The sequence below is a fragment of the Rhopalosiphum padi genome, chromosome 4, assembly GCF_020882245.1.
Source record: "Rhopalosiphum padi isolate XX-2018 chromosome 4, ASM2088224v1, whole genome shotgun sequence".
Lineage (NCBI taxonomy): Eukaryota > Metazoa > Arthropoda > Insecta > Hemiptera > Aphididae > Rhopalosiphum > Rhopalosiphum padi.
In genome coordinates this window covers 50,174,078-50,200,534 of record NC_083600.1, presented here as the reverse complement: position 1 = coordinate 50,200,534, position 26,457 = coordinate 50,174,078, and the positions used below count along the sequence as shown (strand labels likewise).

The 26,457-nt window shown below is 31.2% G+C and overlaps 1 protein-coding gene across 1 annotated transcript in view; it reads left to right on the top strand.

Moving 5' to 3' along the window:
- LOC132930876 (RNA-binding protein 24-like) overlaps positions 1–26,457 on the top strand; it is a 40,082-nt gene that overhangs the window by 2,348 nt on the left and 11,277 nt on the right. The window contains exons 2-3 of the mRNA XM_060996975.1: positions 2,880–3,006; positions 16,384–16,441. Of these exons, the coding sequence (XP_060852958.1) occupies positions 2,880–3,006; positions 16,384–16,441 (185 nt within the window). The remainder of the gene's footprint in view (positions 1–2,879; positions 3,007–16,383; positions 16,442–26,457) is intronic.

Here is a 26,457-nt window from a genome sequence, read left to right as displayed (position 1 = left end):
AGCGTGTTACAAACGGTCGGACCGAGTACCTACTCATGATTGTATTATTATAATACCGGGCAACGACGGTCCGATGGTTTATACTCAGCTGTTTTCACGGCTTCTCTGTTTAGGAATCGTTTCATTCAAAAGTCCGATCACGTCCGTGTCCGTCAGTCACCATACTCACTACATATATATTATAATGTGTATCCGTGTGTGTTATGTATAAATATTATAAATTACAAAATACCTAACTTACTGTTTCGACTGTGTCGAGGAATCAGACAGAGGTAGAGTATATGCAAGCTATATCTAGGTACGTATACGGTTACCATACACGGCTATAACACAATTCTGGTAAACCAACGTGCCCTACGCCTTTGTGTGATAATCATATAAGATGGTTTGCTGTATTTTTCCGAGGTGAATCACCCTGTGTAATATGTAATGCAGTATAATCGGAGATAATAAAGGAATAGATAGGATAGGACATTCCTATATAAACGAGATAAGAGTGAAGCTTAGTGATTTAAATGGTTGCTATCTGAGACGAATCATCAATCTATAACCACTATGATTATAACATATCGTACTAACTAGTCTCAATTTCTTATAGATACTATAATTCAATAGTAAAAATTAACTGTCCTATGTCATACATATATCAGTGGATGTAGTACTCAAGCATAATAATTGTGCATGTGACACGTTTAATACATAAACTTAACAAACCACTACAAAACAATGTATTGTTTAAAAAATCTCTACTGGCCCCTATAACTTATCTTAATTATTTAGATTTCATTTAATTTTTGTACCTATAATGTGTCATTATTACACATACAGCTTATCATTTATTAATATTATTATATCACGACCCAATGTGAGTTTATTGAGTTCATGTGTTCGCGTACTTAAAACAAGTCTCGTGTTCATACTTTACAAGTATAGGCGCCGCATTAGAATTATAGCCCATATAGGTATACGTGTATACAACATTATACAAACTATATAAAAACACATAAGTGTATAATAATAATATACCGTCATAATGCAAGCGAGACGTTTGAAACCACTTGCGCACATTACGAAAAGTTTCACACAAACAAATAATAGCGATAGAGAGAGAAAGAAAGAAAGAGAGAAAATAAAATGCAGGGACGCGGTAAAGGGTGAATATTGCAAACGTTTTCGCTTTTCATTCCGCAATGAAGTGTTGGAACGTACACAACACTCAATGCAGGAGACAAAAGATTTGGTTTGTTCTCATTAAAATCGAATAAAAAATAAAAATAATTGAAAAACAAATAAATGGCATTATTATTATTATAATCCAATGAGTATTTGATTTATATAATTTGCACGATATACCTAGCTAGATGTTATAAATTATCGTTAAAATAATATAAATTCAATGATGCAACATTATTATTCAATTTTGTTAGTATTCAAATGCTTTTTATCCACATCAGATTTAGTCGACATTTTTGCTTTTACGACTACCCAATCGAACGTATATTTCACTTCAGAGATTGCACTTTCTATATTTATTACATTTTTTACGCATTTTCCAAACTTTTTTGGTTGCAAATATAATATAATATTTTACGAAAAAAACAAAAACGAACCCCGCGTTGAGTTTTTTGGTACAGATATGCGATAAATTCCGACGGTTATCACACGGCACGTTTATATTTAAACGCGTACAGGGTGTTCTTGATGTTTACCACGCGGTCGACCGTGTCAATTAAAACATACCACACGAGGTCCATTAATTTACATACCTATATTGTACGTATATGTGCTTATAATATATAGTTGCGCGCACGCGAACAAATCGCTTTTCCGGCGCGACGGCGTAATTGCATCGCACAGTCCACCGGGAGACGACCTCGAAATGACATTTATTTCCATTACTTCCTTTCTCGCGCGCCGGTCGCAGTTACTTCCGCTACCACCTCCTTCACCATCTATCGCAGTCATCACGTGCTAGAGGTGTCGAAAGGATATTCGTGTCCCGTCCCCGAGGACTTTGCCTGATGGTTAAAAGGATGAATCTAGAACTAGTCCAATATATTTATATAATATAGTTGTAGGCATATTATTATATACGTGCAACACATCGCTGCTACGTGTACCTATAACTATTATTTTTGCACACCATATATTCCGGATTTAATATACGAAGCGCACAATATGACTACGTATATCTACCGACGGTCACCCCTCACTGAAGCAGCGCGCATCGCGTACTAATACAATATGCAAGTTTTGGGTTTTTCGAGACGAATAATAAAAACAAAAAAAAAATAGAAACGCGTGACTACATCACATTAACAATCGCGCGCGTCACAACCTCGACGTAGTCTTGTGTATATGACGTTACAAAAGTCCCACCCTCTCATCGTGCACACACAAGTGCTCTTTTATCGTGGCTATACATAATACATATATATGTACATACTTTTGTCTCGGCGCTCGCGCCGGGCACGCTGCATGCAGCACAACCACCCTCGGATTCCGTTGTACTATACATATATAGGTATATTATAAACGTACGCACTACGCACACCACATATATATTATTATTATATTCTTGCAAGCTCTTGCTTTCGCTCTCGACACGTAATTCAATTCTGCCCTTCACACTTTATACTCACCCTCCCACCCCTCTGCGTCCAGCTATATAGCGCTATACAAAACCCTTCACCGACCACCGCCGCTGACGATCTCTGCAGCTCACCCACTGCCTACATATATATCTAATATAATATTGCACGAGGTGGATAAGTGCAAGCTCCCAGAAAAGCACCCTTTTGCCCGGGAATTTACCTCGTGCTCGCCAAATAATGTAACAACGATAATAATGATATGACGACGATCTTTGGTTTACTCAGGTGATAATGGGCGACAGACCCGCGGCCGAGAGGGCGTGCAAAGAACCGAACCCAATCATCGACGGGCGAAAGGCTAACGTAAACTTGGCCATACTGGGAGCAAAACCTCGAGGAAATTTACAGCCAGGTAAGACAGTATATTATTATACGTTAAATAAATCTTTAATATTGCATGTTTAAAAAATATAATAGTGCAACTAATCGTCGACGTCGGATACTAGCCGTTTAAATCGTAAAAAAAAATTATCATTTTCATGGTTATCGTTATATTATAATATTACACACAAAAAATGTATACTTACTCTTCACTCGGCCAGGTAAAACGATACACTGTAAAAATAAAATATTATATAGGTTATACGCATATATAGTGATAATATCGCATGTGGTGTTATATAACATCCCGAAAACGTGCTCTGTTTCAAACCGCTTTTATTTTCATTCTATGTTTCCTCGGCTTTCAATTAATAATTGAAATTTATACATATCAATAACCACGAATGTTCATCGCGGTGATCGGATATATCGTTTCAGTGACATATATACATGAGTGATGTGTATATATTAGAGTAAATAGCGTAAATCGCGTAGTGGCATATCGCATACGCATTAGGAATACGTAATGAGATGATTATCGTAGTATAGATAATAATATGTACGTTATACACATATATACACAGGGTGTTTTAACAACGAACATCATAATTAGGATAATCACTCTAAGTAATAACTAATAATGTCCATAATCAACATTTTCAAAACCATCTATGGTACCATGGTTTTGTCAATATTTGTCAACACCTATTATTAATACTTGCTGATACTTGCCAATGAGTAATGATGACTCGTTATAAGTTATAACCTCAGAGTATATATTACATTATTATGTTATAACCGTTTTTACCAATCGATACATACCTGCCATCACTAGTTAGCGTCTATCGAACAATGAAACGACACATAGAAAAAGGAGGAAACATTATATCTTTTCACGTAATTTCTATTTAGTAACTATACGTTATTTATACGATAAAATATTTATTTTTAAATTTAAGTTGGAATTTTGAGTATGAAAATTAAAAACACTCATGTTTTTGAGAAAGAACAAAAATTCTTAATATTTCGTTTTGTAGCTACTTAAATATGATAATGGTGACATTCATTGTATAACTGGAGGAGCATTGTATATGTATACAGATTATGTGAATAGAAAATGCGTTATTATAATAACATAATGTACACGCGCGCCCACTCGACGATATAATTACTCTTCGCAAAACGTTACAACAATCGTCGTCCTCTCTCATTTCCTATGTACTCTGTATTATAATATTACACTGAACTAAATGATATTTACTTATTTTTCAAATATGAAAATATAAAAAACCTATTCAAATAATTATTATAAGCATAAATATTTGTATGTAAGCCTCCAAAATCTAAACTTTAATATTATAATTATATTATGATGTATTGCCTTCGCTAGGCAAGTACCTATATTATGTACGTGAGAACGCATCATTCATGTTTTATTGTATCTGTTCAGAGAACATTATTGTCATTTATTATTAATAAAATTTTTACCAACATTACACTGCAGTACATAAGACTGCTTAAAAAATTGGTTCTAAAAATAAAACTTTTAAAATGTAAAAACGGGTTTCAACCAAAGTACCCCGTAAAAACTTTTCACGAGACATAATAGCCGATATCCGACGTGATTGCATAGTGGTTTTTTACAAATGCAAAATGTATAAATATTTTATATACCTATGACGTAAAAAAACAAATCTTTTTATGTTTTTGATAACAGCTATAATTTTTTTATCTTGTCATTCTCGCTCGTCGGATTATATCATAGTTTATTGAAATCTGGTGATATCAATCGCCGTGGCACGAACTGCTTAATTACGATTGTTTAATATATAGTAATAAAATATACCCGTCATATTATACATGTACGATTTATTATCAATTCATCGTATTTGACTACGTACGTGATATAAATCATATACCTGTAATAGTATATACATTATACATATTACAATCAAAACGAACACGGTGTCATATAATGTTTAACAACATATACCATAATAGGCCCAAGGCTCACTAAGCTCAACTACAATATTTAGGAAGACATATAGGATATTTAAGATTTCGAGTAGGTATCTCCAAAAATACAAATCTCGATTACATTTAAAGTATTTTTAAATTTTGTTTTGCATTTGGTAATCGTGACCATATATTTTATACACACGAATTCAGATAATATTCTTAATATATTTAAAAATGTTTTATTTTGGAAAATTGGTTGGGTATTTAATATTTATTTTAAGTTTTATTGTCAATGTATGAATCATTACTAAGCTTTCTATAGTCTAGATTGCATTACACTATGAGTTTTTAGTTGTTTTTTATAAATGTGCGTGTGTAATTATAGTGTATACTTTTAAACAAATACGACTTAATTATATCTTAGTATAATAATAAAGTTATATCTTCGAGTTTAGCACCCCAGGGCTACATTTTATGTCTAGAGTCTCGCACCAATAAATGCGAATTGCCACAGACCACAGTTTATACTCGTGTATAAATAGTATACAATATAATACGTCATATTATTATTATACAATTTTATAATTTTGCATTTTATTTACCTCGACCGCCACGAGTATTATACCGATATACACTCACCAGCAGCAGCGTATATATTTACAGTATATATTTATATCGTATATGCACACCATCATAAACGACGTAGTGTACATATTTTTCACCTTTTCAAAACATAAAAACCTACAGCTATATAACGACGACCGGCTGGAGGGACCTCCGTACATAACATATGGTTATCCTGTTGGTCTCGTGTGTGTATACAATGTGCAATGTGTGTGTGTGCAGTACCGGGTTGGGAGGGGCGATGCCCAACTATATAGTATAATATCGGTGAACGCTCGGCGGGTCATTGACACGAAACCAACTGCCCCTGCTGCTCACGGGCCGTGCCAAATTAGAACGAAGGGAACGCTAACCCCGAGTTTTATTTCTGTATACGTAATAATCATTCACAGTTGCACGTTTCGTTTATATTAAATATATATATATATATACACTGCTTCTGCTGCTGCTGCTGTTGCAGGGTATACAGGGTATAGTCTATCGCCGGGTTGTCCTACACTATACATTGTTAAACTGTCTATAACTCTTATTTTCTTCGATATATATAGCTAACGCAGTATCGTTGAAATGGGATTTTGAAAAATTATTGAAAATCATCTTGTTTTAACTTCTATTGTTCTATCTTTTTCCACGAGCTATAGGAAATCGAACTTTGATTTACACTATGTTGAAATATATTTCGGAAGTCGAACAATTACCATAAATTTTTCTTTTTTCATCGAGACAGTCGTGTATATAGGAATTTCAAACAGTCACGGTGTACGGTGTTCTAAGGTTTTTACAGACAGGAACTAGACCATAGACCGTGGATTATGGAGAATATTATCTATTATACGAGGGTGGTCATGTTTAAAATTGCACCCTGTATATATGCGATACGATGACGTTTGGTGCGTATTATCGTGTGTATGGTATTATATTGTGTATGCGCGCGTGCGCGTGCATTACAGTTTTTCTTCTTTCACCCCAAACCGGATTGAACGTACAGTTTTTTTTTTTTTTACAATCTAGTCCGTCACCGTCGCCCATATTATCTCTTTCATTCATTCATATTATACGTATATTTTATCATATCATGTGTTATAACTTATAATAATATATTACTATGTGCATTAAATAAATCTAAAAATTCGCCCCTTACTCGCGTATAACACATGTGTAACTACGTCTGCCGGGGCATTGAACGCTAATATACAAACAGATAGGTATACGTTATATATATTATACAGTATATGTAATACGGGTGTCTCACGTGTAATATTACAGGTCTATAATATTATATTATCGTGTAATATGTAATATAACTTTAAAATAGATAGTAATATCATTGATTATTAATGTTTCACGGCGATATCCATATAAGAAACAATTTTGGGTAATTTTCAATACCGATATAAAATTTATACACCGTGATATCGTAATAATTGCAAGCGACGCATAAGTGTATTTTTAATAGAAAATATTTTTAAAATTATTTCCTCATCTACTAATTGATCTATTAATACTATAATATGATACCCATAGTAATTATTCTGATTATCACAGATATAAACCGGTATCTAATAAATTATTAATTTATCATACTAACTGTATCTTAAAGACCAAACGTTTTATTTCAAAAAAATATAAATACACAATTTATACAATACAAGTACAATTAAGGTTATTGTATAATATTAAAGGTCTAGGACATAATTAACTCGAAGAATAAAACCAAAACATTAACTTTCAAACAACCAACATCTAATCAGTTAATTTAGACTTTCCGTCAATTATATTAGAATTAATGATACATTAGTGTTTTTTCTAGTACTAGAAATGATAAAGGCATTATGAAATAATTTTGATTTTAAAGTTGATGTAATCATTAATAATTATCGTTGTGCAATACTATTGATTATACTTAAATAGTTAAACACCGGTTCAATATTTTGACGATTTTTGAATAGTTTGATATTTGTAAAGCGCCCAAAATAAGTGTAGATATGGTACCTTAATGTGGTATTTCAATTACATTCCAACTGTGTATACTTTTTGACGAGAGTAATATCATCTCATAATATGCTATGTATAAGTCAATAAACATTAAACAGTATAAGCAAACTATATTAGTATTTTTAAAGTTATTTAACACAACAAATATGATAAATTATATATTATTGAGTACAGTGAGTATAATAGCTTAGGTACGATCCCTCTAAACAATTAAGAAGAATAATTTTTTTTCGATCTTTTGTTATTGTCTAAACTTTATATTGGTTGCTTTCTATTTATATTGTTTACGTTGAAAACTACTCGGATAAGTCCTGTCGAAAACAACCAAACAAAAACTTTTTTTTATATGTTTTAACTTAATTGAATTACGGGCACCGTTTACTCTGACTTATCAAAACTTTAGACATGCTCTACGTTATACCCACGTCCCACCCACGCTATACCAAGGTATCTACTCTAATGCTCAATAGTTCATTTTATGAACCTATAAGCGTTACTATAAAAATTCTTATAAACTTTAATTTTTATCTAAACTTCGATTAGGTATACCTATATAAATATAACGTATAGTAATAGTAACCTAATTTATTTTTAGTTTATACGGATATATCAATACATTTTCGAACATGATTTGCTGTATCGATACGTATCTGCTCATCTTTAAGAAACATATTATAAATAATTCATTTATTAAAACAGTTATTGCCGCATTTGATGGAATTAGAAAAAGGTCTAAGCATACGATTAGTATACTGGTAACTGCAGTAACCGTTAATAGTGCACGTATCATGTACAATAAAATATGATAACGTCGAACAATAATTCATTATAAGATTGCCTTCTTTATAAAATGTAATCAGACATGTTGTGTAGATGTGTATAATATAATCTTAGCCCAATTATGTACACATAATATTATAATACTGATAATGGTTTTAAAATATTATCGTCACTATGTAAAATAATACAATTATACCATTAACGATAAATCATAGGCCTAAAGTTTATCATACATCAATTAGTCAATGGACCCATGTTAAATAGTTGAATATTAGTGTTCAGTAAAATACTCATATTAAACATATTTGTCCGCGAATATCGTTAAATTAATCATTGAAAACACATATATTAATGATAATAATATTATGACGAACCATAAATCATTTCAATAAGAAATATAGATATAATATGTATATTTGTGCATATAAATCAAAGTGCATGTCAAATAATACTTTTATCCAAACGTGAATTAATAACAAGGAATTTATATTGACAGTTGTTAGTTTCTATACTAAAATATTTATTATCAGGCCAAATTAAAAACAAAAACAAAAAAAAACAAAATCAATAAAATAAATGACGCATCGTTTACGGATACTCGTAGATTTAAGCACCCGATTATTATATAAAATATCCAGTGGCAAAGGGCCTCAATGTGTTTGCCACAGTCCTCATCTCACTCGCCCTCTTATATACACCTAATAATACTTTATTAAACTTTGCATCTTACTGGACTCGTTACTCGTTAAAATGGTTATAATGAATATATATATAATTCAACTTTTAAAATATTTAGTTTCATAAATTATTATTATCTTTATAAATTCACTGTTTCAGATTTTTATTTAAAAAAAAACCAATTTTTCATTATTTTTTTTTTTTTAAGTTAGGGCTGAAAAACCGTAAAATATATTAATTGTTTATATATTCATGGCTTTCCGTGCTGTGGTAACGACTTTTCGAAATCGCATTAAAATACAAAATGAAAACACAAAACACAAATTTAAAAAAAGTCTGTATCTTACCTATATACTCTATTTTATAAAAAAAAATAAATAGTTACTAATAGTTACTTTTTGTTGAAATTATCAAGGAAGAAGAAAAATATAACCCAAAAACTGGCGACGAAACACGAATAAGAGCATATAAGACCATATTATTACATAGTTTAAATATATATTCACTAAATTAAATGTATTATATTATATATATATATATATATATATATGATTATACAGGTACGTAGATAAATGTATATATGAGTGTGTGTGTGTAGGATCGGGAAAAGCCGAATATAATAGCCGGTATAGCCGGTAGATTCAATTTCATCCATTTATCGCATTCCTCATCCTTATATGAAAATCACGAAAATCTCTATAAAATATTATAATATACCAAGGTGCCACTCACGCTCACACACGTACATAATAAATTACCTCATGCGTAATATTCTTGGCAAAAACAAAAAGTCACTCATATTATGAGCACCTATAGTGGTGGTCGTGTTTGCACATGTCGCATATATCGTTTTGACGCCGTAACGTTTTCCGCTGGCCGAAACCGCAGCGTTAGTCCCCGCTCTCCGCCCTCCACCTCTTCGCAATATCCTCGCCGCCCCCCTGTGACGACGATGGTAGAGGGGTTTTCGTTTAATAACCACCGGGGGGTTTTAAAAATGCAGTCTCGTTTCGACTGTAAACACCCGTGCGGCCAGACCGATAAAATGGACGGTTTTTACTTCTACCCGAATCGCCTACCCGCCCCGTCGACCATCCAGCCTAACCGTATTCGTGGTCTCCGTAACTCGGCACTACTGCCACTTCCACAGCGCAGTAACCACGGTAACGGCAAACATTCAGACACAAAACCCCGGGAAACGCCGAGCACGCTAAACGTTAAATAAATTTCCCTTAATCCTTATTTTTTTTTTATTTTTTGCTTCCAATAAAACTTCCATGTTGTGTATTGACTGGACAGAGTTGGACGTTGGTAGTGTTTTTTCTTTACTCTCACGCTGAACCGATTATACACATAATACCCCCACGAAGTAAATAAAAAAACCAAAATAGATTAAGCCACGGCAGTCGTATACGGCAATACGTGTTCCACATTTAAACGTAGAATACATGCATTCATATAGTAGGTATAGTATTAGGTATACACCAGAGCTATTTTATAAGTAGATGGTGGGTTAAATTCTTTTCGAATCAATATTGAACTCTTTTTAATATTTTCATTATTAATGTATTTTTCCAAAACTTTCATTCGTTTCGTTGAATAGTTAATACAGAAAGGAGTTCGAATAAACTAGGTATAATTTGTACTCAAAAAGAGTTAAAAGAATGACCTGTTGGATAAAAATTTACTATTTAATACCATTTGTGATTTATGCTACCCAAACTGAATTCGTTTATAAAAACGGTTTCAAGCTTATTTTACTTTCTGAATACTAATAGTTTTTGTTATAACATTCTCGCAACACTATTATATTGTTATTAATATTTCTTTATAAAATATTTTTTATAAATCATAATATAATATTATGATGTAATGTATCATACAATATTTTATTTTTTATCAAATTTCGGGAGTAAATATTTATCATTACCTATTTACGTCCAAATTTAAATTGTCTCAATATTGAATTAAAATTGATTACCTGAATATAGTAATTAGTATCAAGTATCTATGTGTAATTATGAATTTTAAAAGCTAATCCATAAACATAATAAAGTATTATAAAAGACAACACTTTATTTTTTTATTTTATTAACTTTATCATAATTCGAAACTTTTCGATTTATTGAGTTATAAGTGCTATCACTATTATAATAATATAATTATATATCTTGAATAGTAAATTTTAGATAAATCACTTAGTGTTAAAATTAAATAAATAATTGAATATAAAGTTCAGTACAATGCAATTTTAATAAAATACTTTTTTTTTTTACTGATGATCGTTTCAGTCGACAAGATGATGCATTTCAAATGTTTGATTTATTTCGATGTATACGATATCATAATGTGTATATATTTCATATTATACAGATGATCCTATTTGAATTTAAAACAAAAAAACCACATTGGTATAAAAGTATTTCAATAACAATTCATTCCTGATATTATTCATATAGTAAAAAAAAAATAATAACGAATATGGCATACAATATTTATTATATTTTTTACACTATAATAATAATAATGTGTTATATATATTTTTATATACTCGGTTCTGACGTACCTATTAAACACACACAAATAAAGAATAAAGTTTCTTGCACGATAAATGATTAAAACATTTATGCGAGACGATATTATTATTACAATATCATCTCTTATTCCGATTCACCTTAACCCGCATGCATTTTGAATGAACCCGGCTCATAACCGTTTTGTTTTCCTCTTGTCTTGTCGCAGTCACTCAACGTATCATACTTCATTCCCGGCTATATATTATTATTATATAATGTACCTACGTTCGGATCCACAGCCTACACCCGTCAGCCCCCTTAAAGCTCATACAATACATAATATTTTTCTTCATTTGTATTCCTTGATGTACATATTATACTGTACGACTTGAGGGAAACGATAGTCACAGCGCAAAGTATCAACACTATCATTGTAGAACAAAGTCAACTGTTATTAAATACCATTAAGTGTAAGTAAACGAACTTACTAACATCCCCGCGGACCGTAACGGTTAATATCAGTAAACCTTGCGCTGAATTATGGAACATTCAGCATGCGTGCATATTTTTTATTACTTCGTTCGATTTTAATAATTTGCATAATTTCTGTAAAATAAATATTTAAAACTTATTAAACGTTTTAACACATGCTTTATTTATTCAATTTTTACAAAATATTTAAATACTAGGTAATTCAAAAGCTAGAAAATCATTTATTGTGATATAGATATTTATATTACTAATTACTAAACTTACTATTAATATACAACACTCGAATTTATTATAAAAACATAATATGTTACTATGTTATATAATATCATGAAATCAAATGTAGTCAAAGGTCAATACCGAAGTAAAAAAAACTTGAAGAATTAAGTAACTATTCCTATCGGCTATCATTGACTAATAATATCGTTCGTATATTATGATAATTGATAATAATTGTGTTTAATATAAGTGTTAAAACGTTACTCGTTATATGTCTCACAAGTATTGATGTTGTGTTGTTGTGTACTTATTGTAGTATGTAACTGACATAAAAAAAAAACTATACAATCTTTCAGATCTATAGGTATATATTAAGTTTATACATTGTACTAAAATGTCATTAAGTTACCACTGAAAATAATGTACTAAAGAAATATTACCATTGTACGTCATATAAGTTTCAATAATTCTGCCAGATAACAGCATAGGTATTGATTTATTTTTATCAATTTTCAAAATCGTGCAACAATGAACAGTTGTGGACATTATAATGTCTATGACAATAAATCGAATAATAATACAATAACTCTGCTGTATACAAATATTATACACTATAACAAAAAACTTCTACAAATTTGTTAATCCAGTAACACCGTTTGTACCGATTTCTTCCATACGCACATGAAATATTTCCTTCAGGACATGTTTTCCTCTCATAGTAATGTACGTTCTCGTCCGCGTATAATATGTTATTTTCTATAGCTAGTCTTCGTCGTTCTATTAAATTTCCGGCGATCGTGTCAGTCTATCTAATAGATGCGACTTCTAGAACGGTTCACCTGAGCCACTTGAGCGATGTCCAATTTATTTAGGACCTAGTTTATTTCAAGAAACATGCCGTATACCATGTGACAACTGACACCTACCTTATAATGTATTTCCACACAGTTAAAAAATATGTCTATATTTAAACCGAGCGTTCGTCTGTGTAGCCAACGCGTAGCACTATACGAAACGTTTGAAGATTTTTCGTATTCACGGTAATAAAAATATTATACAATATTCTTATCGTATATATTATTAATTTATTATGCATTTAAATTGTATACGAGTGCAAAAGATTACTAATGAAAATAAAATAATATCTGTGATGTTTTCACAAGTGAAATTATTGATATTTAGCCGAGCATATCTGTAATAAAATTATAATAATAAATAATAATTATAAGAAAATCCAGTTTTTTTTTATCATCCGCTTATTAAATAAAAAAAAATATCACACGACTTCAAATCTTTTCCGATTTTCCAAAATTCCATTTACAGTCTCGTTATTTATACAATTTATTTGCAATAATTTTTTCGGAGAATCATACCTACGATGGTGGTTGTGTTAATTTCTCGCGCGTATAACATTATAATTAGTTGTGGCGTGTAATAAAGTTAAATGTATACCTCTGTACGTATAAACGATGAGACACAAGCATTTTTATCGAAGAAGAGTGCATAGCACATGTATGTCTGGCGCGTACGACGTTTGTCTCCTTGGCCTTCGCTATTAATAAATTAAAAGTTAAAACAAAATGGAATCGGACGTCACTGCAGCAAATTACAATAATATTACACGCCGTTGCTGTCCATTGCCCTAAACTATCGCATAACATAAATATGTATAATAATATTATGTATTATGTACATATACGTTACAAACGCAGAGTTTATATGCATACGCTATTAAACTAAAAACCTATCGATTGTCTTGTCCTACTTATTTAAAAACGAAATTTTGACTAGGTACTTGTATTCGCCTGTACGCGTATGTAATCCATTTATAGACGATAATATATAGCTTTGCAACAGCGGTTGTAATGTGTGCGCATACATATTTATAAACGTTGACGGTTTCGAGGTTATGTTCGCGTACCAAAATTTATGAACAAAATATCGCGTATTTCGCTGCTATTATTGTTGCTATTAAAAATTATAATAAACGCGTATAATGCTCGGAATATTTTCGTGTGACTGTATTTTTTACCGTGTCAAAAATTATTCGTCTCCGCGCGCGATTTTCATATCCCCAGAAATAACACTGCGCGTCATTCCAGAGTCCCCGAGCAGAGTTTGGCAACGGTTTTCGGTTATTTTTACAGTCGGCGTTATTTTTTTTTTTTTTTTTTTTTGTCAACAGTACTTTATAGTATTTATGCCCAGCGTACGACCACCATTAAATTATTATTACGCTGTTACGATGCGTGGTCGGCGGCCATACTTGCAGTATATATCTATAGGTATTTACCGACTTTCCGACAGGTCACATCGGCAGCCTATCGTAGGTACTAGTATGTACAGCCGCTGCCAAATATACTCAACTTACACGTGCTTCAATCTCGTTTTCTCCTGTTATACGTCCTTAAAATTCTTCAACGGGGTTATGAGTTATAATAATATGAAATTATAATATCTATAATTACTATTGTAGTATATTTAAAATGAAATAATGTTTGTTCCATCAAAACTTGAAATAACCAAAAAGTTATTTCTTTAAACTGAAAATTATATAATAATTATAAATAATTATATTTGTAACAAAATGAGTCTGATATTAAATTATTTTACACGTAATAGTCTGACCAATTATTATGAGCACTAATAATTGTACACACTTTACAATACTGCGTCAATTATAAGGTACCTGGCCGTTAAAACCAATTACTTGACAATAATTATTAAAAATGTTAGCATTTTATTATCATAATTGATATGATTCCTTTGTAGATACGATTTTATGTAGTGTATACTCCCTACATTATAAAACGAAACGATTTTTAAACCCTAGCTTAGCAAAATCACAGCAGAAGCCATTCATGATTCATAGTAGGTATATATAGTTCAGTCCTGCAGCATACATAGGTATTCTCCATACTCTATTAGCAATAAACGTGGATCTATGAACGATTACGTAATTCAAGGAATTGAAAAAATTTTCCGGTACCTACCTATACAACTATCAATTTCGAAAAACTTACTATTATTTAATATCCAATCTATAAGTTTCTATAATTTTTAGTTATTTCTTATTAGTTGTATGTTTTAATATTTGTAATAATTATTATAATCTGTATACCTATCTCAATTCGGTATAACATTTAATGATAGCTGGATAAAATGTTCAGATTTTCAATGAAAAACATTAGGTATTAAAGAAAAAATAAATTTAAAAAAATTAACTGATGAATATTTATTTAATTCCTTAAAATGTTATTTATATTTTTAGAGATCATCATACTAATAAAACTGAATAAAAATTAAAAGACTTTTGACTGGAATGAAAATAACGAGTATAGGTACATTAGTGATAATTAAGAGGGTGCTGTCAGCGTAACATCTGTTAAATCTGTCTGTCACATACTAAGTATAACAAAACCGCTTTTAGTATTTCTCATTTTGTGGCAAAAACATTCATATCAGGCAGTAACATTAAACCTATATTACAAAATTAAATAAGGAAATGTTAATTTAGTTTTAACTTAAAATATTATGATGTTAACATGATTGTACTAATTGTTCGTACTTACATACAATAACAAATTCGACATTTGTTCTTAATTGTTTTCCTTTTGAAAAGCCTTGGGTATTATAACATATACTTTTTTAAATGTTATATATACCAATATATTGTATTATCCATGTTTAATTAAACATTAATTTGGGTGTATTTATTGGAAGAAAAAATATTTGAATATCATTAAATGTAATAAAAAATATCACATGCAATGCAGCGTTCTTCTTATATTTTTTTATGTATATCAATTAAAAAGTTTATAAAAAAATATGATTTGAATCGCTCATTATCATATAATTGTATAAGCCTCCTCAGCCTTTTGTTACCAATCTCTTTACTCGTATGTGCGTAATGCGTAATAAAAGTATGTATTTAATAAATAAGGTTTCTTTTTTGACGTATAATTTATTAGAGTTTCTTTGTTGTTACACATATATTAACTATATATAAATAAAACGCTGATGAAAGCTTAGAGTAATAGGTTGATACCAAGCTAATGGTATAATGCAGGGGTATTTATGTTATGATGATCATTAACATTTTTGAGTAATTAAAATATAATATAGCAAGTATGTTTTGTGTTTTTCAGCGTTTGCTTTTCCGAGTATAAGAGCTGGATACTCTGCTGTGATACCTAGCCAATTTGGGTAAGTCAATTTCATTTTTTTCATATGCTTTTGCACAATTATTTATTTATTTTATGTTTATGCTAATATACATTATCTAAAAAAATATAATATATCATAACATTTATTAAAGGTTCTGAATAAAACATAACAGAAATGTTGGTTTACAAAAATAAGAATATAGTATATCATTGCCATAATAAAACAAAAAAATAGTGAAAATTAATTAATACTTTTCAAAATTATCAGTTTTCTTAATAACTATATTATATATCTGGGTTTGGCCTGATCCCAATCAAACGTTTATTATCATACTTAGTTAAAGAAATAGAATTTGGCTCAAATTCAAATTTTATATGCAATGACGGTGTTTATATGCTTTTGGTCGAGTTTTATTTATTTTTGTATAATCGTTTAACGATAAATATTATACTTGATACCTAAATATACATCTATACATAATAAAGAATAGCGTTGTTCTAGCAGGTGCACTATTATAATAATATAGGCTTTATTTAACACCATTTAAAAAATACGATTGGTCAGAAGTTATTATTTACAGGCTCCGTTATGGGTTTGTGGAACCTGATTAGGAGTAGCTGATGTTCTCTGCGGATGAAACGAAATGAGAAACCAGTATATACAATATATATTCAAGTAAATCATATTAAAAAAAAAGTTTCCGAGTTTGGAGGTTTTTAGTGAGGCTTGAGTGGTTTGCAATTCTAAAAAAAAAATAATAATAATAATAATAAAACCTGCAAACGTTTCATACATTGAGTAATTTTTGTTTTATTTTTTATTTAATTTTTTTTTTATTTTTGGACATTTTGAACGTGTGTTTGATGTGTGATCTTTTGTTTTGAAACTAATTTATACGATAATTTGTGGATTGCGTAGTTAGCACATCATTTTGTCGATATAATAAATATAGTGAGATTCGTTATGCAATATATTTGACATATTATATGGGTACGTGAAAAAAAGAAGGAACTGTACGCGTAACACATTTTATCAAAATACAAACGAGCAAACTTTTTTAGTTCCAAAACGTCGTTTTTCTCTCTCAATGCAAATTTATTTATTCGTACAACCGATTGAAAGTTTTCGGTGAAAAGGCGCGTATAGTTTTCAAAGATATAATAATATATACGTCGAGACGATATGCAACATTGCAATTTTCGCTATATAAACTACATGCCTTTAGCCCGCATCTCAAGTATATTTTAACGAGCGAAAAACTTCCGACCATCCGCGTAAAACTATTTACGTACAATCATAATTTTTACCTGCAATTTTAAACACCGTTTGCGTATACATTTTTTAAATATCACATTTTAAAAAATCTTACCTACAATAATTGATAGACCGTTTTTTCAGTATAAATATCCACAAATGTAACAAAACAATTTCTACATTTATGTGAACTAAAATAAAATATCAATAAAAATTGATTTTAATTTATAACCATGGTTTTAAATTATAATTTTTTTTAAGGATGATAATATGTAGATATTATTAATACCACGTTATACGTTATGTTAATTTCCTTCCATTCGTAATTATTGTTATTACTTTATAATATCTAATGAACTAAATAGTCCAAGTATGTAATATTATGTAACTATTGAACTGAAAATGTTTCTAAAAGATTTATGTTCTATAATTGTGTGTTTATAACATTCTACCTAATTTGTTTATTATTATTTATTGAAATGAATACCATTTTCTTATTATTACAACTTTTTTTATATTCATGGTTTATATATAAAATATTACTGTTTGTGTGCACTAACGGTTCATCAATTTTCAGTTTAAATGTCTATGCAAACGGTTGTCACCCGCACACACATATTATTGTTTTGTTCACATTTATATAATATTATAATACGTATATTATGTAGTGCCTATAGTGTTATAATATTATGTCGTCACGTTATTAGCGATAGGGATACGCGCGGAACCCATATAATTATATTTTTATTTTACATTCGTATGTGTGTAAATTTATGCTTTTGGCGTACATACACGACGAGGGGATCCAAAACGCGACCGAGTCGAGCACGGAAAAAGAAAACAATGAAACACGCACTATTGAGGTTTTTACACGAATCACCACAGCAGTCCACCCCTACTGAAGCGAGTACCTATATTTTTATATTATACCGTCGAAACTTTTTTGGAACTCCCCTTTGCACTGCACGAGCGCGCCGACAATGACATCGCACGCTGCTGCAGCTATAGCACAAAAATATGCCACCACTCTGTGTACACGTATATACAGCAGGGTAACTTTATCGCAGAATGTTTTGCCTTCACGTTTTTCTCGTCAATAACACATAATAGTATGACTTTATTTATACACGTCCAGTATGTGGTCGTACTACGACTTGTACGCACGGGTATACCCTGTGTTTAAGTTTACCACTGTGCACTAAAGGTTATATATTATATTGATATATAAATATATTATTATATTATTAATACCACGTTTAGAATATGACGATTTCGTCACGCGAACGGTAACTTACTTTAAGATGCATAATTTTAATGAACGTTAATAGGTAGTTATGTAGTCACTATACGGGTATTATACATTATAAAATATATAAGTAGCTGTTCAAGACTCGACGAATGCACGAGTCGTCACAATAAATCGTATAATGTTTTGCCTACGGTTGCGATCCCACCGGGCAACGAAATTGGAGAAAAATTAATTTAGCAAAATTAAGTGCAATAAAACATAATCCCAAAAACCCGCAGGTGTTCGACTACCGCTGCTTCTCTAGCATATAACCGATTTTGGAAGAGGCTGCACTTGCGGTTATAGCTATAATATTTATCTCTACACTTATTTAAAAATGAAGACGATGAATAAAATACAAAAATCATAAAATGCACTGATTTTACAATTACTGAATTTCGTATAATATCGTTAAAACCCATGCAATAACGAGCTGAAACAAAAGAAAATTATATTTTTAATCTTTTTATACACGCACAATGACATACATATTATTTACTATACAGTATTATCTCATTTTCGATTAGTTTTCTGCGTATATAATTTAAATCCGCTTCGTGAACAAAAGCTTCGAAATAATAATCATTCGATTACTCTTTATCGATAAAAGTAATTCCTAACCGATTCGTTTTATTTACACCTCGAATAGGTAATAATTATTATATTATTATATTACTTAAATAATTGATTTTCAAATTTTAAATTAGGTACAATCCAAAAGTATTATCATAATCATTTTTCTGCATCATTACAACAACACTACTTCTATATTTTAACCTTTTGGATACATATTAGGTGTATGCTGTCTTTCTCGTTTACATATATATTATCTTGGCTTATGACGTTAATACAACGTACTATGGGAGGAAAATAATTAAATATGAATATTAAATATACGAATGTACGATATTGTTTCGATTAACTATTTTAAACTAATGTGTACAAATATGAGTTCACTTTAAAATAAACTTATAATTAATAATCTTAATTGCTCAATTACTTCGTGTTTATATTTTTTCTATTTAGGTATTTAAATATAATTACAATTAATAACAACGTATAAAGTTATACTCAATAAAATACTGTTTAGAATATTCGCAATGTATAATTTAATATACCTACAAAATAATATTGATATTTAATACCGTACCTATTTTATGAAAATTTAAATGAGAATATATTATTACATGGCTTTAGTAATTAAATTACCATTATATGTTTTCCGCTAGTTTAAGTTTGAAAAAATATACATTATTCTAGTATTTTACTTTTACAAATAACGTCGTTTGTTGTATTTTGGTAACACTGTTTCAAACAATGACAATTGAGTTTTAAAAAATATAACTTTGAACTGTAAGCAGCACCATTAATTTGTAACGCCAAATTTCAGACTAAAATGTGACAGATGAAACACACAAAAACCATATTTTTACTGAAACAAATGAAAAATGTAGAGCACGCAATAACACATTGTAACAACTAACAATGTGTAATAATTATGTGTTTAATAAATAATATTTAGATAATTGATAAAATTACAACAATAGCGATTATTAATTTTAATATTATAATTTATAATACTTATAATACGTAGTTTGGTTTTAAAATTTTGAGTTCAGATACGAATATTTGTATTATAAAACTGATTTTTATGAAAAAATAGTTTTAGAAAATTAAAATAATAATTCAAATCATTACTATAATAATTATTAAAATGATAAATTAGATATAATTGTTCTTAAAATTTTTCAAACAATATATTTTTATATTGTCTACTTTTAGCCGTTGTAAAATCTTAACTAAATAACGATTTGGTATAGACTATAGATAGCGAATTTTTAATCCATTATTTTTTGTTAGTTTAATAGTAAACTAATTGTCAATTGAATTTATATTAACCGATAAAAACGTTTGACTTTGAACATGGGTAGTATAATATACTAGTAGTATAAATTAAAGTCCATTTCAAAATACAAAACGAATATTATTATTACAATTTCAAAAATAAGATCATATTATATCAGTTATTATTATAGTATTATGATCAACACACAACTTGCACGTGGTAGATAAATAATACGGTTTTTGTTAGTCAAAAATATCATACTAATATATATAATTTTAATTATCTGTACATTTTTTTTATTTAGAACTCATCACAAAGTCAGTGTTGCGTATATAATATAAAATAGATATTCTAATACCTACGCTTTTAAAGATAAATATTATATTATTAAACCGTCGTGTACTCGTATGATTTCCACTTGACTCATTTGCACGTAAAATATAATATTTTTCATAGAACATTATAAACTCCACGGCTGCCAAGGGCCAACTCTAGAGCAGTAAATGTACCTTCGCTTTAGAAATTAGTCACTCTCCGTCGAGCGCGAAACACGACGTTATTAATCGGAGGCGATGGGTGGCAAGTGAAGAAGACGCTCGTTCGTCCGTTCGCGTACGATGATTTTGAACCAGCCGTTGAGCTTACTGTTACGTCTTTTATATTTTACTTTGCCACTGCATTCGGTATTTTGTGCACCATAGCCGTTTCGCGTTGAAAATGTAACAACGTTGGCGGCGGCGGCGACGCGTGCAACAAATTGTCGTCAAAGAGTCTCCGCCCGCTACCATGTTGTACCCTGAGTATAGAAAAACGTGTTAGACATTAGAGAGTTCTGGTTATAAAAATATTTATTTATAATGAAAATATTTCAAAACATATTCACATCTATATTTGAGTTCAAAATGTAGATTACTAAATCTTGTAAGAGTGTTCAATTTTTTACACACGTGAAAATTTTTCTCCGTAATTTATAAAATTATAATAATTACCTAAGTGAACTTTTTTTCACGGTCAAGCATCTAAAGCAGTTCTTAATATGAACTTGTAGTTTCAATTTTAATCCAGCTTCCGGATATTGTATCCTAAAAGCGTTTCGATCTTTTAATAACCATATAATATCACAGTAGCAAATTAATTAAACATATTATCATTATAATACTATTGTACCTGTTTTTTATTTATATTATAAAGAAATATAAAATAACACAATATAATATTGCTATTATTATTATTATAATCTCTCGCCTCGGAGAGCGATAACTCATATTATATATAATATAGAAAAATAGTTCTAAGTCCGCTCGCGCGTTTTTACACGAGGACATCCCCTTCTTTTTAAGTGCTTAAAAAGAGTAGTAGAAAGAAAAGAAAAAAAAAAGGAACACGCGCACTTTCTCTCTCTCTCTTCCTTCTATACATATATGTGTACGCCACGTGCAGTGGGACGGTATTATAAACGATGGAGGGGTTGAGGGGGTCGTGCGCGCGATGAGTCATCCGACCGTGTTTTGAGTCATCCTTACCCTCCTCCAGTTGTAGCCCTTCTACCCCGTCCGAAACAAGCTCCGGCCCCCGTCGCTCACCCTCGCGCACTCCCGCCGGTCACCATCGATCAGAGTGTGTATGTGTGCGCGCGTGTGCGCTCGGTGCAACCCCATTTTCCGTTTCAACCTCTTCACCCCGCCGCTGGCATCGTTACGCCCCAACCTACCCCTTGTCGTAAACACTTTCGCTCGAATCCCTGGCCCTTTTGCCCGGGACGCGCACGTTCGCCGCTGCAAAGTCCCCCCACCCCCGCCGCACTTTGCCATCGCGCACACGACCCCTTTGTCGCTCCCTCCCTCCAGGGCTCATTCGCCACCGCTTCTTCTTCTTTTTCTTCTCCTCCTATATCTCCCCGTCGCTCACTCTCTCTCACTCCCTCTCTCACCCCTCTCTCACACATTCTCTCTCTGTGCGCGCTCTCTCTCTCTCTTTCTGTTCGACAACCCTACCCGCCTTCGCACCCCCGTCATCATTATCCCCGGGCTTTTGTGAGGATCCGCTGCCACCGCTCACTGAACCCACCCCCACCCGATGCCGTCCTATCCGTTGCACCGTGAGCACACCTCTTTACTACGGAGTGCGGCGCGTATGTATATATACACGCGTAGTAATACGCGACCGGTTACTATACGCGCGTAAAACTACAACGATGAAGCGGTGACGGGCGGCTCGGTGATGGGAGGGTGAAATTTAAATTAAACCCGCCACCGCGCGTCCGCTTTGCCGTTCCCTTCACATCCGCTCTGGTCCGCCGTCCCGTCCTTTCGCTACAACTCGCGTTCCGCGCGCGTGCCGATTTCGCACCCGAACGACGCTCAACTCCCGCGTGAGTGAATCGCCGCTGCAGGTGTTTGTGTGCGCGTGTGCCTAAATTAATTACGGTTGTTAAAATCGCATGTCGATATCGGACGTGTGTATTTGATCGAATAGTAATTTTTATAATTTTTCTATATTAGGTACCAATATCTATTGCTCGCATATAGATCTAGCGTGATCGCGGATATATTCGTAAATTAACCGTGCGCTTGATAATCGACAGACGATCTTTGTATTTAAAATAAAAAAAAATAATTCACGGAAGCGCCTACCTATATATATATATATATATATATATATATATATGGTATTTTCTATTTATATGCAATACCCTGTGTACACTCAGTAGTAGCACGGAAGCGATGTAATAGCAGTGCGGGTAGTGGTGGTGGCGATGACGAGACTCCAGTAGATGGTGTGTACGGAGAAGGGTTGTTATGCGCCGGAAATCCCGCTAAGGGTCCCCGTGCGTGCGTGCAAACAAAGGGATCTGTGCGAGTAATTTGAAAAATTTACGAGCGATGTGTTTGACAGCGTTGTTTCAACTTTTCGCGCACAGTGTACGTTTTCTATGCGACACGGTAACTATACTTCCTGCATCACGGCGCCGTTGGATCAGCTGTTTCAAACGTCGCGATTCAAAAACTTATTACAATACACGAACATTTATCGTTATTACACAATTGGAAATCATAAATTCATAAAATACAGTAAATACACCGCTTTCAAGTTTAATCTCGTTTCAATGAGGAAATAATTGATTGCACGTTCCGACGCGAGCTCATCCATCCCATAAAGTACACAAGACTATCATGTACGCTAATTCATTAAAAATTGATTTATAAACAGACATAATTGGATTCAAATTCAAAATCGAACATTTTATTTAAAAACATTGCTTATAAAAGAAAAAGTTTTGAAATTTGATGGTTTTCAAAAATTGACACGGTCTAATCGTAATTTTGTCCATATAAACACACGTGATTTAGGTTCTTTTTGTCTTCCACGGAAGCCCGTCTGGTTTTAACTTTTAATAATAATATACATTATACACGATCAGCAAACACAAAACAACGATTCATCCCATACCGCATTGATAAGTTTACATTAATTTTATTAATAGCGAAACTATTTTTTTGTGTAACCCTTAGAATTTGTATACACGCTTACATTTTCGTTTATATTATTAGAGTTTATCTTAATCAAATAAACAAAACTTATTCGAAAAACTCATGTTCAGTAGTAATTTAAATATGACTAAAATTATTTACCAGTGTATTAATAATTATATAACTATTATAACTGCAGCAGCGATAGCGATGTAACGTCGGCTAAATTATTACTCGTAGATCAACACTTACCTATTATTCTTGTATAATATTATATTGATTAAAGATTAAAATAATTTCAAATATATTAATATACAAACATATAATTCATATAATAACAGTAATATAAAACATAAATACGTTTATTAGTAATTTTTACGACAATCATTTCCTACTAACGTTTTTTGGTTTTATATTACCATTATTATAATCATCGATAATCATGGTTTGTCAAATGTATTATATACCACCAGTAATAGTCAATCTCAAATAGGTTTTTTAATAACTGTGACGACATTCATACTTCATTATTCTTTAATAAAAAATAGAAAAAATTGAGAGACGATTATTGCACTTTAATGATATCTCATATAATATTTTGTATTTTAAAATTATGAATTTACAAATGCGACAAAATTTTTTGTAAATTATAACTTTTGGTGCGAGTGGGTCATATGTAGGTGGTACTTGAACACGTCATATTATATAGTACCAAAACACGTGTTGTTAATAAAACACAATATTTTTTAGCGAACAAAATTGACATAAATTCAGTAATGTGTATGTATAGCTGTTCCGTAGTTGATATCGTTTGATGCGGATACACTTGTTGCAAAAACACTAAATATCCTGTCGCTGCAACGGTTTTCTTGGTAGCGTTGGGACGCCAATTAATTTTACCCGCCGTAAACGGTCTCTTTGTTTGTGAAATCGACTTTCAGTTCACATATTTTTATTTTTATTTTTACGAGTACCTATATGCTATCATCGCGTTACGAGCATACCTGTATCTTATAACTATACAAATAACAACGAAAACGAACGATTTTATCTATACAATTTTCTTTACGAAAACAAATTTTAAACTTTCGGTCAGTCGAATGTGTACAAGAACAGAAATATGACAGTTATTTCAAAAAAAAATAAATTAAAAAGTAGAGAACGACTTCGAACACTAAAATTGTCTTTTATAATTATTATACATATCACAATAAAATTACAACAGCCTTAAATCTTAAGTCCCATGTTATGATTTTAAATCAAAGATTACCCTAAAAAACATTTCAAAAAATGACTACTCTATACATTGCAAAAAAATTATATTAATACGAGGTATATATTTCTACAATGTAAATTGTAAGAAACTAGTTTATGTCTTACGGTAATGAGACTGTGTCTCTTAACGTTGAATCTAAAGTTGAAAATAAATCTATTTTTTCCAGTTTTTAGTTAACAAAAATGATACTTAACTAACACTGTTAAACCGATATTTATATTAGTGCACTAAAATTAAGAATAATCAAAAGGAATTAAATTCGAAAAGCGCTTCTACGATCGCTGTAAAATTAAAATTTTTTTTTTGTTTTTGCAACTTTATTTTATTTTACATTTACAACGAATTAAAATTTAAAGCACCTAAACAAAGATGCTTACTTATCGTCTATCCCAAATTGAAAATTAAGGTTCCAAAGTATTTAATATATATATTTTGTTTAAATTCGATATCTTGATAAATATGATTAGCGAATTGTAGCGTTGTATAGGAAGCGTAAGGGAGAGACAAAGCAGTTTTTTTAATTTTTCAATTACGTACACTTTTATATTACAAGTCCTATTGTACACTACAATGGCCATACACTTTTCGAGTTAGTCGATAGCGTACACGTATTACATCCCACAATAATTATTTTATATTATTATGTACTTGGGCGTACGTATAGGTAAAACTTACATAATAAAATATATAAACTACATAATACCTACATATATTATGATGATATGTGTGTGCGTGTGCCTTTTTATTTACGTTCCTAATCTGTTGCTCGTCGGATTTTCAGATATTCACATCAGACAGTATATGCGTTACCGAGTGTGTAAAATGAGAGCGCCAAAAAAAAAAAAAAAACCATAAACATTTTGCGCGTGTTTAGGACCGGACGGTATACAAGATTATTGACGCCGTGTGCTATATATCGTG